This window comes from Atractosteus spatula, chromosome 19 (genome assembly GCF_055471065.1).
Source record: "Atractosteus spatula isolate fAtrSpa1 chromosome 19, fAtrSpa1.hap1, whole genome shotgun sequence".
NCBI lineage: Eukaryota > Metazoa > Chordata > Actinopteri > Semionotiformes > Lepisosteidae > Atractosteus > Atractosteus spatula.
The window spans coordinates 14,155,962-14,170,564 of NC_142724.1; the positions used below are offsets into that span (position 1 = coordinate 14,155,962).

At 49.6% G+C, this 14,603-nt stretch overlaps 1 protein-coding gene across 1 annotated transcript in view; it reads right to left on the reverse strand.

The window, feature by feature from the left end:
- Positions 1-1,004: 1,004 nt before the first annotated feature.
- Positions 1,005-14,603, reverse strand: part of LOC148818140 (disks large-associated protein 4-like) — a 64,195-nt gene continuing 50,596 nt past the window's right edge. The window contains exons 8-11 of the mRNA XM_088937737.1: positions 12,752-13,197; positions 10,157-10,248; positions 5,868-6,020; positions 1,005-3,943 (exon numbers count right to left, since the gene is read on the reverse strand). Coding sequence (XP_088793863.1) covers positions 3,725-3,943; positions 5,868-6,020; positions 10,157-10,248; positions 12,752-13,197 — 910 coding nt within the window. The 3' untranslated portion in view covers positions 1,005-3,724. The remainder of the gene's footprint in view (positions 3,944-5,867; positions 6,021-10,156; positions 10,249-12,751; positions 13,198-14,603) is intronic.

Genomic DNA, 14,603 nt, shown 5'->3' on the forward strand with positions numbered 1-14,603 from the left:
GCAGAGGAACAAGCTGAGGTATATTCTGCACTGAAAGGTAAAACGAATGAGGATGAAACATTTCGACTATGAAGCCTCTTCACCAAAAGGCAGCTCTGCAGCTGAGCTTGTTTTTCTGTCCTTTAACTGCTACCTGTTCCTGGGCAGCTCTGCCTGGACTCTGATATAACACCGATGTTCCATTTCTAGCAGTTATAACGTGTAAAAGTTCATATAGCTATGAAATTTAAGTCGCCAATAAAAAAAATAAAGTGTTCAAAGAACTGCAGAACTTCTCAAAAGGCCTGACTGTCCTCAAGCTGGACAGAGCCCCCAGGGCCTGCGGCCTCCCCTCAAGCTGGACGGAGCCCCCAGGGCCTGCGGCCCCCCCTCAAGCTGGACGGAGCCCCCCGAGGGCCTGTGGCCCCCCCTCAAGCTGGACGGAACCCCCCCAGGGCCTGCGGCCTCCCCTCAAGCTGGACGGAGCCCCCCCCAGGGCCTGCAGCCTGAGCCTGTCTGGCTCTGGATAGTCTGCACACAGATGTGGACAAACTTTTCCATTACAAGAGGAGAGGGGGACAAGTGAGGCGCCCCCTTGCTGGCAGCCCCTGACAGGTCCAGGACTCAGCAGGACGCCCCGTGAGCGCAGCCTGACTGGGCGGGGAGGCTCGGGAACAGCCCTTCCCAATGGGCCTTCCAGAAAGATCCGAGCAGCGAACACCACTCGTCTGTAATCCCTGCTCTCAGGCTCTGACTGCTCAGGCCTAAAATAAAGAAATGGGAAGTGATTGAAGATTCCTTTAATTATTAAACGACCCAATTCTGAGAAACCCAATCTTCTCATTTCTATCCCCTACATTATATTTTGAATAACGGAATCAGCTAAGCAATTCACTTTTCTCACTAACAAAGTTACTGCAATGTCAAAATGGGCAACCTGAATAGAAATCACAAAACCTTTTTTTAAAAAAAAAGTAAAAAAAAAACCTCAACAGGAAGAAGAATGATACTACAAGTCATGACAATGGTGTGTAAAATAATGGATTTTTAATGATTTCTGCAGACAATGGAAAAGGTAAATGTGTAGGTAGTTTGGATTTGGAGTGCAAATGTGACTGCGGATTGTCCACCCAGTGAAAAATGGCGAGAGAGTGTAACTACAGGACACCCTCCTCCGCCCACCGGTCGTGTTCATCCCCTGTTGACGCGCTGCGAGCCCAGACCCGCATTCAACAAACAGGGAGCGTTTCGGCACAGAGCAGGGAGGGACGTGCGGTTCCGAAAGCCAGCCAGCAGGGGGAGCTCTCACTCCACAGGAAACACCATTCAAGCTAGTGGTCACTTCCATTCAAAAACCGTAGCAACAGGGCATGCCCATGCGCACAGACACGAGCGTACAAACGCAGAACACGGTTTGTAAGGATTATCCAAGGCTGGCTCAAGGATGAGTGCCGTTTTTTTTTTGCATTTGTAGCTGAAGATCTGGGTGGCTGTGCTTGCAGCTCAGGACTTAAGTTTCAGTTTAAACATGTGAAGAAAAACGTATTCTATAACAAATATTGTAATACAGAGGGAATGCTTTTACATCGTTTAGGACACCTTGCATCAGTGATGTAATAATATCCTGTTCTTGCAACAGGGTTACAAAGCAGCCTAAAGAATTACAGCAACATAAAATAGCTGTCAGAAAAAAAAATCTAATGTCAAAATAGATAAGCCTTTCAAAGATAAGCAGGAGTAATTTTTTAGCCAGTCCGATTATGAGACGATGAAATCGTAATTTCCACCCGACGCCTGTGAACTTACTCAGACTTGGGAGGGAACTGCAAAGATCTGGGCAATTCTCTGCAGGAAATTTCTCACACTCCAGGAAAGAACAGCTGGACCAGACAGCAGAATCCTGAGGCCACCTGACCGCTGTATAGGATGGAGGACGTTCAGAGCACAAGACGGGGCAGCCAGACATGGAGAACGCCCACAGACTGTGTCCTCGTATTTTACAATCTAATGAACAGTCCTGGCGTTCCAGATTTGCCGACATCCCGAAAAAAATCAATGAAAACAGGATGGATTCCCTTCCCCCCCCCCACCCCCAGACAAAACTGATACCACTGTCCTTGGCAGTTACATGAAAACAGGCACACAGACTATTGTTCACAACAAACTGGGATTTGGACAGCTCTCCACCGATAGGCCACTGTTTACAGCCGGTCCCGTCTGCCTTCTCCAGCTTATTAAAACCTGACGGTGTCACAAAAACCTGCGTTTCGGAGGTCGTGCTTCACACTTGTCCTCAGAGCGAGGGAGGGAACCTCTTCGAAGCACAGCCCTTTCCCCTACCACTGGGAGCTGAGCACAAAGCTGGCAATGAGCTAAGACAATACTGACAATTCACAGCCATTGCGAACAGCTCACGCGGTGGGGAAAACAAAAACAGAAAAAGATTCTGACGTTTGTTAAAGCACTTATTCAAGTCTCTGTGTACTGCCCGCTCATGCCGTTTGGGGTAAACGTCATCACTGCCCGCCCCACCCTGGCGCAAGCCTGAGTGGACGCGGTTTCTAGACTAGGAGTATCGGGGCAGGAGAGACAGATGAGCTTATACAGCCCAGGGGAGATAAAAAAGAGGAGCTCAAAACCAAAAACTTGTTTTGATAAGCTGGAGAGAGAGAGAGAGAGAGAGAGCGCGCGTCAGCATTGGGAGACGTTACAACTGTGAGAAGACCAGATGCGACACAGGACAAGGATGTTGTGGCACGCTCTGCGGCCAGGCTTTTCGGCCACAGCTGCTGGGGGGGGGGGGGGGGGGGGGACGGTACTCTGGACTTGTGTGTGTGCGCGCGCGCGCGTGACTACCCGGGAATCAAAATCCAAACCCATTTCCCTGGAACCACAGGCCCAGGCTGGACGAGGGAAGAGGCAGCTTGCTCAGGAGGAGAGGAAAAGGAAACGACGTCAAGATGGGCGAAAAACCCGGGGGAGGATAGAGAGGCTGGAGGATGACACACACGAGGGGGCAGGAGATGGAAAGGGAAACCGTGGGGCGGAGAAGAGGAGGCCCCAGCCGCCCCCGGGTCCGTCCCTCTTGCCTCGCCTCTGGTCTTTCGTCCGAGGAGAGTTCTCCCCCCCCAGAGTTACCGACTCCCCCACCCAAGGGTTAAGGAACGACCTGATCCTGGCCTCCGGCAGGCGGCCACACAGCAGAAAACAAAGGAGGAGGAAGACGATGCGGAGCTGCACGCGGCGTACGAGGCCTGTCGGGGGGGTGGAGTGAAGTTTGGGGTGCCAGAGTGACGCGTGTGCACGTGCGCGTGCGACGTCGGGGTGCACGTGTAAAGTCGGGGGACTGGAGTGTCATGTGTCCACACTTGTGTGTGCAGTCGGGGGGGGGGGGGGGGGGTGCCGGCGAGACGTGGGCGTGTGAAGTTTGGGGTGCCGGAGTGATGTGTGAAAGAGAAAGAAGGGTGGATGTCGGGGTGCACTGATGCCTCAGTCCAAGTGGTAGAAGATCTCTTATCCAAGGTATTATAACATTAAGACAGTTTGATATAGTTTAGGAGATAATATTAATCGTAATAATAATAATCCTCCTCCTCCTCTCAAAGTCTGTTGAGGTTTCCCATGGCAGCCGTGGAAACGGAGTGTTTCTGCGGTTTGTTCTCCCCGTTGCTCCGGTCGCTGTCTCTGCTGCCACCGGGACCCGCCTACCCTCCCGTGTTCCCCGGGCGACGCCCGCGCGGCCGCCTCAGAGACGCGTCTGGGCCTCGGGCACATAGATCTCGATGCTGTCAGCGCTCTCGGTGGCCGAGTTCTGCCGCACGGAGGCGGCCCGCTTGGCGGCCATCAGCCTCTTGCGGGCCTCCTGCCGCTGCTTGTCCGAGGAGGGGTCGCCTTTGTCCCGGCCGGACGCGGCCTTGGGCTTGGAGGGCTTCTTTGGCACCGGGGGCGGCTGTTTCTTCTCCTCCTGCGAGCACGTGGGCGCGTGGGGAGAGAGGGAAAGAGGGAGAGAGAAAACATGAGAGGCTGTAACGCCAAGCTGTCAAACTTCATGGACCTCGACCCTGGTTCTCTGGCCCGGATTAGTCTTCTAATAGTCATTTCAGAAAGAGGAGAGCGGTACCTACACCCACACAGAAAGCCTGGCTGCTACTCCAGCCAGTACTTCAGGGTTAGTGGGGTATTGGAAATCTCGAGTACCGAATCCGTGCACTCTGGGAGGAATAGGGTTGAAGGGCAGCACATCAGATCCCCATTATTCTACCACATCGGAGCCTTTGCTCCAACAAACCGATAGCACTACCACCTGCATACAACCTTCCCGTTTCCTGACCCACCCTGGTTTTAGATCCCTAAATCGGACGGGTGAGCAACACAGCTCGTTCACTAGCCCAGCTCCGCTGTCCGATACAGGACAGGAAGAGCAACACGAATCCCGCTGCTGGGAAAGATCGGGGTCTCCAAAATCCACCGACTGCGTGCTGCTGGGTACCATCAGACACGGTGATGATCGGGGTGGGCTTTTTAGAAGGGATTAATCGCAAATGTGGCCGTTTAAAAAAAATACATTTGAAGCATGGACATATTTTACATTTTAAATGACTTGGATCTTTTCAGTCTGTGGGGGTGACCCTGGATACCGCCATCATCATTGCTATTAAATCTTCATTCACAGAGACGTCAGTATTGGCATACCTTCCCTGAGTAAGGTAAGGAAACTTAGAAGGGCTATTACAGACAAACCTGTTAAATAAGCATAATTTAAAACTATATAATTCCATATTCAGGGGCCAATGCACATGTCCATATCAAGTTGTGCTTTGTGCACACTGCTGTGCAAACGTCTTGGGCATCATAGACACAATCAGAATTCTATTGTAGGAGCATCAAAAAAAGATTTAAATCGTCCTCTAATGGTTTCCGATTATGCAGGCTTTATTGATACTGCTTGGCTTCAGATGAAACCAAACCTGCCATTTAGCAATCATTAGCTCATATCGATCCAGATCTTTCAAAACATAATTCAGAAGTAGCCAATGTGAAGTGGTATGCTAGGCAATCCATAGCACACAGGTATACGACAGACTTGTCATTAACGATATTTGTTTCTCTTGACTACTCATCCATGAAGCTAAAAGGAAACCTTTTATACTACAAAATACAGATCTAGGAGTGCGCTTAAAACTCCAAAGTTCAAGCAGAAGATCTGGACAGAATTGTGATCCTGCATAAAGGAGTAAAGGAGAAAATAGCAGAACAGTGCAGAAAGACTTTTACACAGCAGTGTATATGATGTCAAAGAGGTTATGGACAGCTGTTTCACCCTCATCAGCGTGACAGCTGTATTTTAAACAGTGAAATGGGCTTATACTGTACATGGATGCATCAAGGAACACCTTTCCGGGGTACTATGTTTTTAACAGCATGCTTCAGTGGCCGTGGGGTGAGAAACGGCGTGACTTAATATTCACACATCCCATCACGCAAGGGGATTTCTGCTTGCCTTGAAAACACTGTAACCGTGAAAGGCGAACCTTGCGGAACCTACAGACGGACAGACACAGCATTCGCTCCATCCCAGCTCTCCCCCTGTGTCATGCCAAGTCTCTGAAAGCAAAGCACATGAAAGGAGGGAGTCCCCCAGCAGGCATGCACAGCTCTAGCTACACGGTGGCTTCTGGGAATGAACATGCATGCTCAAAGAGGCTCTGCTGAGCCCCGAGAGTGACAGCGCAGGGGTGGGGGGGGGGGAGATGGGGCGCAGAACCTCTTTGGGGTGACCGTGGCCATGCATGTGGGCAGTGTGCGTGCCCCTCTCTGCGGGCCGGCAGCGGCAGTACGGCGGGTTCCCTACCCCGGCCTGGGCAAAGTGCCTCGGGGGGCGGCAGTACCTTCCTGTCCATGGCGTCGGCCAGCTGCCAGTCGTTGGTCTTCAGGTGGTAGAGCTCGTCGAACTTCATGCTGATGTCCTCGATGGAGAGCTGGAGCAGGTCCCAGAACCCGGCCAGGTCCTGGGCTGTGGGTCGCGGGTTCGCGTTGACATTCTGCCGGGAGAGGTCAGAGGTCAGGTGTCAGAGGTCAGGGGTCAGGGGGTTAGCCGGAAGAGGCCAAACGAGCTGACCGAGAGCTGGACAAGATTCAAAGAAAACTAGCTGATGGGCTTGCGACGTATTTGCCTCGGTTCTTCCCCTTCGGAGAGTAATAAACGTTTCTGCATGCTAACACTTTGACTGTTGCAGGAACACAAACACACAGAGATTAATCCGGTCCCTGATTTTTCAAACTATCAAGACACACTGAGGCCAACAGGGGTGAGAGGACCTTTAGGGAACGGTGATCACAATATGGTGAGGTCTGAAGATTATTTTGAAGCTGCAGAGGTTGAGCTCAAATCAAAAGTTCACAAATTCAGGAAAAATCGAACTTTGAAGGAGTGAACGAGAAGTGAAAAGGAACACTGTAGAAACATTGAAGAACAGCAGGCAACAGGTTACAGACATTCAGCTTGAGGCACAGAACGGATTTCAAGATCGAAAGTAAATCAAAATCTAGAAACAATGGCTCAAAGTGTTTAAATAAATTACAATCCTGAAAGGAAAAACACTTTAGAAATGGATTACAAATCATCAGACCCAGTTAAAACTGTATAATGAATTACAAGCACAGGTAAAAGGGATAACAGATCAAGATGGAAGGGGAAATTGCAATGGAGGCTAAAAGATGTTCTTTCAGGACTGATGGATTAAATGAGATGATAACTAAGGAAAACATTAACAATATGACTCAGACCGCAGGAGGATAAATCATTAACAAAAGATGTGTTAAACACTATTAACATTGAAGACTCAGAAATGATTTGAGTGCTAGGAGCACTCCAGATTAATACATCTCCAGGTACTGACTGTATCCTACCAGTTTTACTTAAAAAAAAAAAAAAGACTTCCATACACCCTTGATGCAACTGTTACTCAAGAAAGGGCAAGTGACCCCCTGGACTAAAAAAGCATTAATGTAGATTTATTAAAAAAGGTGACAAAACTAAACCACGTAAGATCAGGCCAACATGTCTAACCTCTATTACACTTAAGGTTATGGAAGAAATTTAGACCTTAACTAGAGAATAACCTATATGGAAACAGGATCATAGGGCACAGACAATATGGAATTTAAAAAGGTAGACAGTGCTTAACCAACTTGTTCGATTCCTTTGAACAAGCAGAGAGGGTACATGACACACACAGAGTACAAGTTTAGATTTTCAGAATATTTTTGATAAAGTTCATAACGAAAGAGGAATTCCCAAAATACAGGTGGTAGGCCTTTTGAGAAATGCTTGTTGGAACGGAGAATTGGGCTATAGAAAAATAACTGCACTGTATGATGTAATTAGTGGAGTACCGCAGGGATCTTATATTGGTACCACTGCTTTTGCAATTTATCTTAATGATCTTAGATTCTGGCATGAATCATTCTGAGATTCTGGTATAAATCATAAACTAAATATGTCTGTAGATAATATTAAAATATACAATTATCAAACACTACAGAAGCAGCAAACAAAAGTAAAAAAAGATTCAGATCTAATGTTCAATGTAGACAAGTGCAGAATGTCACATGTAAGTAACAAAAGAATATACATACCAAAATGTCAGTTCTGAACTTGAAGTGGCTATTTATGGAAAATCTGTGTTTTACGCTGGCATATCAGTTGCTTCGTCTATACAAAATGATGTGATGCAATATATAATATATAAGGAGATGTTAGGATAGTTCAAAGCAGATAATTCAAATTAAGAGATGTTTAAATTGTACCACGCCCTAGTAAGCTGTCATTGAGAATATTGTGTAAATTGTGGTTATCATAAAAATGAAATAGGTGAACTAAAATCAGTGCTGAGAGGAGCACCATTTACAGCCGGGTTTAAGGGAATGTCCAACACTCATAGGCTAAAAGAACGAAACCCATTTAGTCTTGAACAGAGATGATTACGAGGAGAAATGATGCAAGTGAATTCAACAGAAGACAAAGTCAATCCAGTGGACCTCTTCAAAATAAACCATGAAACATGAACTAGAGGGCACAACTGGAAACCATGTGGGAGTCTCTTTAAAGCCAAGAACAGGTGGCACTTCCTTACACAAAGAGTGGTGGAAGTCTGGAACAAAAAAAACCCAGGTGTGCCGTTTTCATCTGGTACACTGGCTTCTTTCAAGGAACTATCTTTGGATAAATTAGCTGCTTGAGATGGTTGTGACTCATGGGTCAGTTGGGATGAAAGTTTCAAATGAGAGGTGGACAAATAAAACAAACTGCTCCTGTAGGCTTGATAATTCCTCTGCTATGGCAGATATACAAGGAGAAAAAAAAATCCAAATACCCAATTAACAACCATAACATCAAAATACACACGCTGCTCTTTTAGGATGCCTTCAAGTTTGGATCATTAAATACGTGTCCACTAGATGATACTCTCACAGCTCCACTCGGTCCAGCTCGGAGCAGGGTTGTCAAACAAAATGAAAAGGTCTCTTAACTCAAAGCAATACGTTAAAAAACGTTAAAAAACCTGAGAACCAGCTTGTAACTGAGACAGTGTTACAGACAGAGAAGACAATGTGCAAGAATCAGACACCAAAGAGCTTCTTGTCTTGTGCAGCATCCAAGATCTGACAAGTACCAGTATTGTACAGGGAAACATTGCTCCCCTAATTGCTCGTCTCTCTTTCTTACAAGTGTAATTATTCTACTGGTGTCTCCTCTCCTGGCCAGCTCAGATCCAGCTGTACACTCGGAGATCAAGCTCCTATAATCATTTGTCATCTCCTGCTGGCTTGAAACCCATCCAAGAATGCAAGACACAGTTATTATGTTAATTCCATTGTTAACAGCTTCACAAGTGGGACTGCTCCTTTGTGCTGAAGCCGAAATGCCAAGAGTCAGAAATCTGTAGGAGTCACCAGTATGGGAAGGGCCTTTCTAGTTCTCTGGAGAATGGAGAAGGCTGGAGAACTGGCATCGCTCAAAGACTGATCCAAGGTTTTGCCGAAAAACCTTGTCTGAAGGTTAGTGTTGTTAGTGTGCTGAATGTACATCCCTGGTATTGACCCCCTCTGCAATCAATTTTCTCATCTTCACCCCCCACTGAAGGGACTGAAAAATAAGCAGCTAGCTGTTTGATGTCTAGTCTGGATGGGAACTCTGCTCATCCCAGTGACGAAGTCAACGCACCAGGGTTACTGCAGTCCAAACACATCTAGTGGTCTGTGTTTTACAATGGCATATAGCTCTTTAAACTGGAATTGGGATTTGCTGCGTTTTCACTATATCCCAATTTAACAAAACAAGAAATGCACTTTGAGCGCAAGATAGTCTATAATGATTAACCACAAGGATTTTATCGTGGCGAGCTTATCCAGTTCAAACGCCTCTGTTCGGCTGAAAGGCCTGGTGAAAAGTGTCGCGGACCGGGCAGCAAGCTGCAGGACCGAAACGCGCGCCGGACAGGCGGTGGGATTAGCGATCAGCCTCGCTTGGGATCCGTGTTCAAGAGACTGAGGCAGGGGCGCCAGCGGTGGACAGATCATGAGGAGCAGCTTTCACTTTGGAATTCGCCGAGTTGGAGTTTAACCGAGAAAGGGGGAAAAAAATCGCACCAATGGCAGGCTTAAGAGGGTGTTGTGTGGCAAAAAACAAACACTACAAACGTGGAACTCCAAGAGCAGCCGATAGGAGACAGTCATTTTAGCCTTGTGAGCTGAAAGCTACTCCTTCCACTGCTGCAGCCACACTAAAACCATTAAAAAGTCACACCATTAAACAGGACTGGAAGGGAGAACTACTAAGAAGGATGTTTACTGTCCCCTATAAACTAGCAGCGAAATCCACAGACAATGGGCCAGAGATTCCTGTCCTGTGTAGGTTGGGCAGGGAAGGCTGGAGGAGGAAGAGTGAGGGTGAGAAGAGAGGAAGGACAGGGAGCTGGAACAAGAAAGCCAGCCCGTGTCAGAGGGGTACAGTGATAACATCAGGGCCCTGTGCCTGCCGGACCGAGCCCTGCAGAGAGCCACTCCACTCTGGCGGCCCTTGGGGAAACACTGTTGTGCTTCCAGACCTGTAGGTTAAAGCGCACTTCAAGAGAAAGGCTCGTCACCGGAGGGCACGGGAACGGGGGATACTCACCAGGTTCTGCTCGCAGAGCCCCCGGAACTGCTGGAACTTCTGGGACATGAGGAGCTGGGCGCTGCCCACCGCACTGCGGATCTTCCCCAGCACTGCAAAGGAGCAGACGCAGCCGTGAGCAGGAGGACCCCTGGCACCGCCAACACCGCCCCCCAGGCCGGGAGCTGTCGGCAGTCTGGCCGCCCAGCGACTCGCACACAAAATAATCCAGCAATAAACCCTACGCCCACACGGGCCTCATTAATAAATCAGTACAAGTTAACAGACTATCATCACCCTGCAGCTCCCACCTGGCAGCCCCATTGAAGCTCAGCAGGTGTGAGCCTGGTCAGTACCTGGATCGGAGACCTCCTGCTAAGGTCTAAGGTTGCTACTGGAAGAGGTGTTAGTGGGGCCAGTAGGGGGCGCTCACCCTGCGGTCTGTGTGGGTCCTAATGCATCAGTATAGTGACGGGGACACTACACCTCCCCACTGATGAGTGTTGATGTCTGGGGGAGTGTTTGTAAATGGTTTCAACACTCATTTGTAAAAACTTTCCCTTTTGAACTATGCAATCCAGATCAGCTGTAGCAGTCTGACATCACGAATCGTGGATATTGAGTGCACTTAAGATGCAGGTCACTTCAGACACGTACTACTGCCCCCTTCTGGCCAACATGTGCCCCTACAGCCCTCTGACAGGTGGAAGAACAGAATTCCTGTGAAGGCAGCTCACTCCTGGATGCTGGCTCTCTGCAGCTCGGCACACAGCTGCCTCCTGTGAATAAGGCCTGTGCCCCAGAGGGCAAAGTCCAGCGTTATTACACGTGGGATTAGATTACAGAGAAAACCCAGGCAGACACGAAGGGAGAAATTCTCTCCACAAGGTGAGAACCTACTGCTCTGTTTTCATATATTTCCACATACTTCATTTCATACCCTTTAAACCTGTCAACAGGCATTTCAACAAGAATAGCAAAAAAAACCAGCGGAGGTGGACTGTCACAGTTTCTCTATGAGGGACAAGAGAAAAACCCCCGTGTTTCTAGTAGAGTGCAATAACTGCTTTCGCTTTGACCTGCAGTAAAAAGCTTTGCGCACTCACATATACTTTAAACTGTTCACGTCACAGTCTGGACTTAACTGGAACTTACTGAAATTCTTCTGTTGGAGATAACAAAGGCCCTGTTGACTCGCAGGAGAAACGGCTTTGTGGATTATGTGCGATTGTTAAAATTCCTGAGGCTCGGGACACAGCAATGACATGTTTACACAAAGGCTAACATTTCGGGATCGCTTTTCGGACATGAGCGAGCGGGCACCTCGATCCCTCCTGGGGGTAAAGACACCAGATAAACTCCACAAGCCGATCAGACGTTACCAGTTTCACCTGCTGCCACGCCTGAAGAGTGACAGGGGGAAATCCCCAGACACAGAGAAACAGGCGCAGCTTTAACGTGCGTAATCTTTCCTAGAACTAAGAAAAAACACGGTTCTGTTAAGAGGAAGAATGAGCTAAAGAAACTGTAAATCTAACAGAGGCTCTCTGCAACAGTCCTCTGTTGACCGACAGTGACTGTGGTTCTTCAGTGCGGCAGCTAAGGAATCAGCCCCATTGAGTGGTCCAGCGCAGTTTTACCGTGGAAATGGGACTCACTGACTCAGTGGTGCTGTGACTGCCGCCGTCACAGCTGATCCACTGACACTAATCCCCACTTCAATTACGCCAAGATTAGAGCAGTGTAATTCTGGGGCTTTATGCCCCTCCTGCTCCATTTGCTGCAGGTATTAGGGGCTCAATCGGAGTCCCGTAGCGGAAGAGAGAGCTCAGTCCGCGGCCGTGGAGTTGATCACCCTGACGGAGGCCAGCTGTCACGATAGGTGTCAGACGCTGAGGCCAGATTCGGCACCAAATCCTGGATTCGCTATTGTGAAGTCTACACTAGTGCTGCACTTACAAAAACCTGGCCTTTTGTCTCAGTGCAGTTTGGACATTCATTTGAATTTCAAATGACCGAATGATTTGCATACGGTGTACATGAATGAAAACGGGGAAATTCTTCCCACGCAGGGAGTCGAACTTTGACGACGTTCAAGTAGGGAGCTGCCTCAGCAGGCGTAGGCTGCAAAGGAATAGGTAAGGGTTTATTCCATGCTGAAAAGAAACGTTTCGGCCTTCTTCAGGCGTGGGGGAGAGAGAGTGACCAGCAGTAGACGAAGCATGAGAGAACCTCTCTCCCCCAACCCTGAAGAAGGCTCCACAGCTGAAGGATTTCTTTTTTTTTCAGTATGGAATAAACCTTTACCTGCTCCTTTGAATTTTGACGCCCGTTCCCGGGAAAGCGGAAGGAATATTGGGAATCCTGGGGGATAGTTAGCCATAAGCCGCTAACAAACTGAAAAAAGACGTGCTGAGTGGTCTGTGCTCAGTTGGATCCTTTCAAATGTTCTTGCACTCTTACGGGCCACATGAAAACTTAGCGTCACTCTGTAGTAAAAGGAGTAAAGTACAGTGAACACGTGGAAAACCGCCGGGAGGTGAGGCACAGCAAGGCAAACCCCTGACAAAACAGAAAGCCGGGCAAAATGAACATGGCCGCCCAGGACTGCCCTACCTTCCTCAGACAGCTGGTTGTCTTTGGTCTCCTGCTCCATCTGCCGACACCAGCCCTCCATGCGACCGGTCTCGGCCTGCAGGAGCTTCAGGAACCAGTAGCCGTCGCGGAGGCAGGCGGGCCCCCCGGGCGGGGCCACGCCGCTGGGCGCGCCGCTGTTGACGGCGTTCTCGAGCCAGGGCTCGGGCGGGGGCAGGGAGGAGGGGTCCAGGGCGGGGTCCAGGCTCTCCGAGAAGGAGGAGCTGCTGCTGCGCGTGGCCGTGCGGTTGGACAGCTGGCGCGTGGCCCCGCCCTCTCCGGCGGCCTGGGGGCGCGGCGCCGCCGCCGGGTCGGAGGGCGGCTGGCTGGCGCCGCCCGGCCCGGTCTTGTCGGAGGGCTTGGAGTTGGCCGGGTCCTGCGCGTCGGCGTCCGCCGGTCTGGAGGCCATGCTGCCGGAGCGTCCCAGCCTGAGCGGAGGGGGAGAGCATCCGCGTCAGCCAGAGGGCTACAGGGGTCCGCCGCCCCCGACCCTGTTACTCCCCAGTGTCCCTGCGTCTGGAGTCCGTCCATCCACCACTCCATCAACCTGGCTTAACCAATAAACCCTACACCCACACAGGCCTCATTAATAAATCAGTACAAGCTAACAACACTATCATCACCCTGCAGCTCACAGCCGGCAGCCCCACTGGAGCTCAGCAGTGGGAGCCTGGTCAGTACCTGGATGGGAGACCTCCTGGGGGGAAGCTAAGGCTGCTGCTGGAAGAGGTGTTAGTGGGGCCAGCAGGGGGCGCTCACCCTCCAGTCTGCGTGAGTCCTCATGCCCCAGGATATTGAGGTCGCGACTCTCGGTGGTCATTAAAAATCGCAGGGCGTTTCTCTAAACGGTAGGGGTGTTACCCCGGCTGTCCTGGCCAAACTGCCCCCTGGCCTTTACCAATCATGGCCTCCTAATAATCTCCATCTCCGAACTGGCTTCATCACTCTGCTCTCCTCCCCACTAAGAACTGGTGTGTGGTGAGTGGAGTGTCAAGAAAAGTGCTGTATAAGTGTAAGCAATTATAATTATACCTAATAAATTATAAAACATCCCAAGACGCAGGCATGCCTATAGCCGTGTGCTTGTCTTAAGTGACTGCTTATTCTTCTAGGCCACAGTGATCAGAGCTTGTGTTGCTGGTGCTACAGCTCAGGCCAGACAACCAGCCGGCATGTCACTGATACCGACCAGACTAAGACGGCCGATGAGAGGGACACAGATAAAACAGCATATGGCTGTTTACTTCTTAACGACAAACAAACAAAAAAACACACAGCATGCTTGCAGGGCCAGAGGAGAGCCCTCCCAAAGGCCACATGTAAATCTGCTATGTAAATACTGCAGCCCTGCAGAAGCAGAAGAAAAGTGAGCCTACTAATACGATTCTCTGTACGTAACACTACCGGGGGCTTCATTTAGCAGCAATCCATGCAGATAAAAATAAGAAAAAGCTCAGAATCGATGGGAGGGCAGTGCTGGCTAAGCACATTCCCAGAAGCTGGTGTGGAGGGAGAGACAGAGGGGACGATGGATTGACTGTCCGATTGGATTGGACTGCTGGGCATCGTTGGCAGGAGTCTGTGCCCACGCCAGTACCCGGCTACAGCATTTCAGCAGCAAAAACCTCCGAAATATGTCATCACGTGTAAAAATATGACCCAAAGAGATAGGCCTCCCCAGCGCGGAATTCTGAGGTCGTAAGACACAGGACGTGGCACAGACTGCTCCAGCGGCAAGCAGACTGAAGCTCAAGTTCACTGCCTTGGGTTCAATCCTGCAAATTCCCCAAAAGGCCGAACGAGCAACGGATATACCTGGACAGAAAGGGCCTCA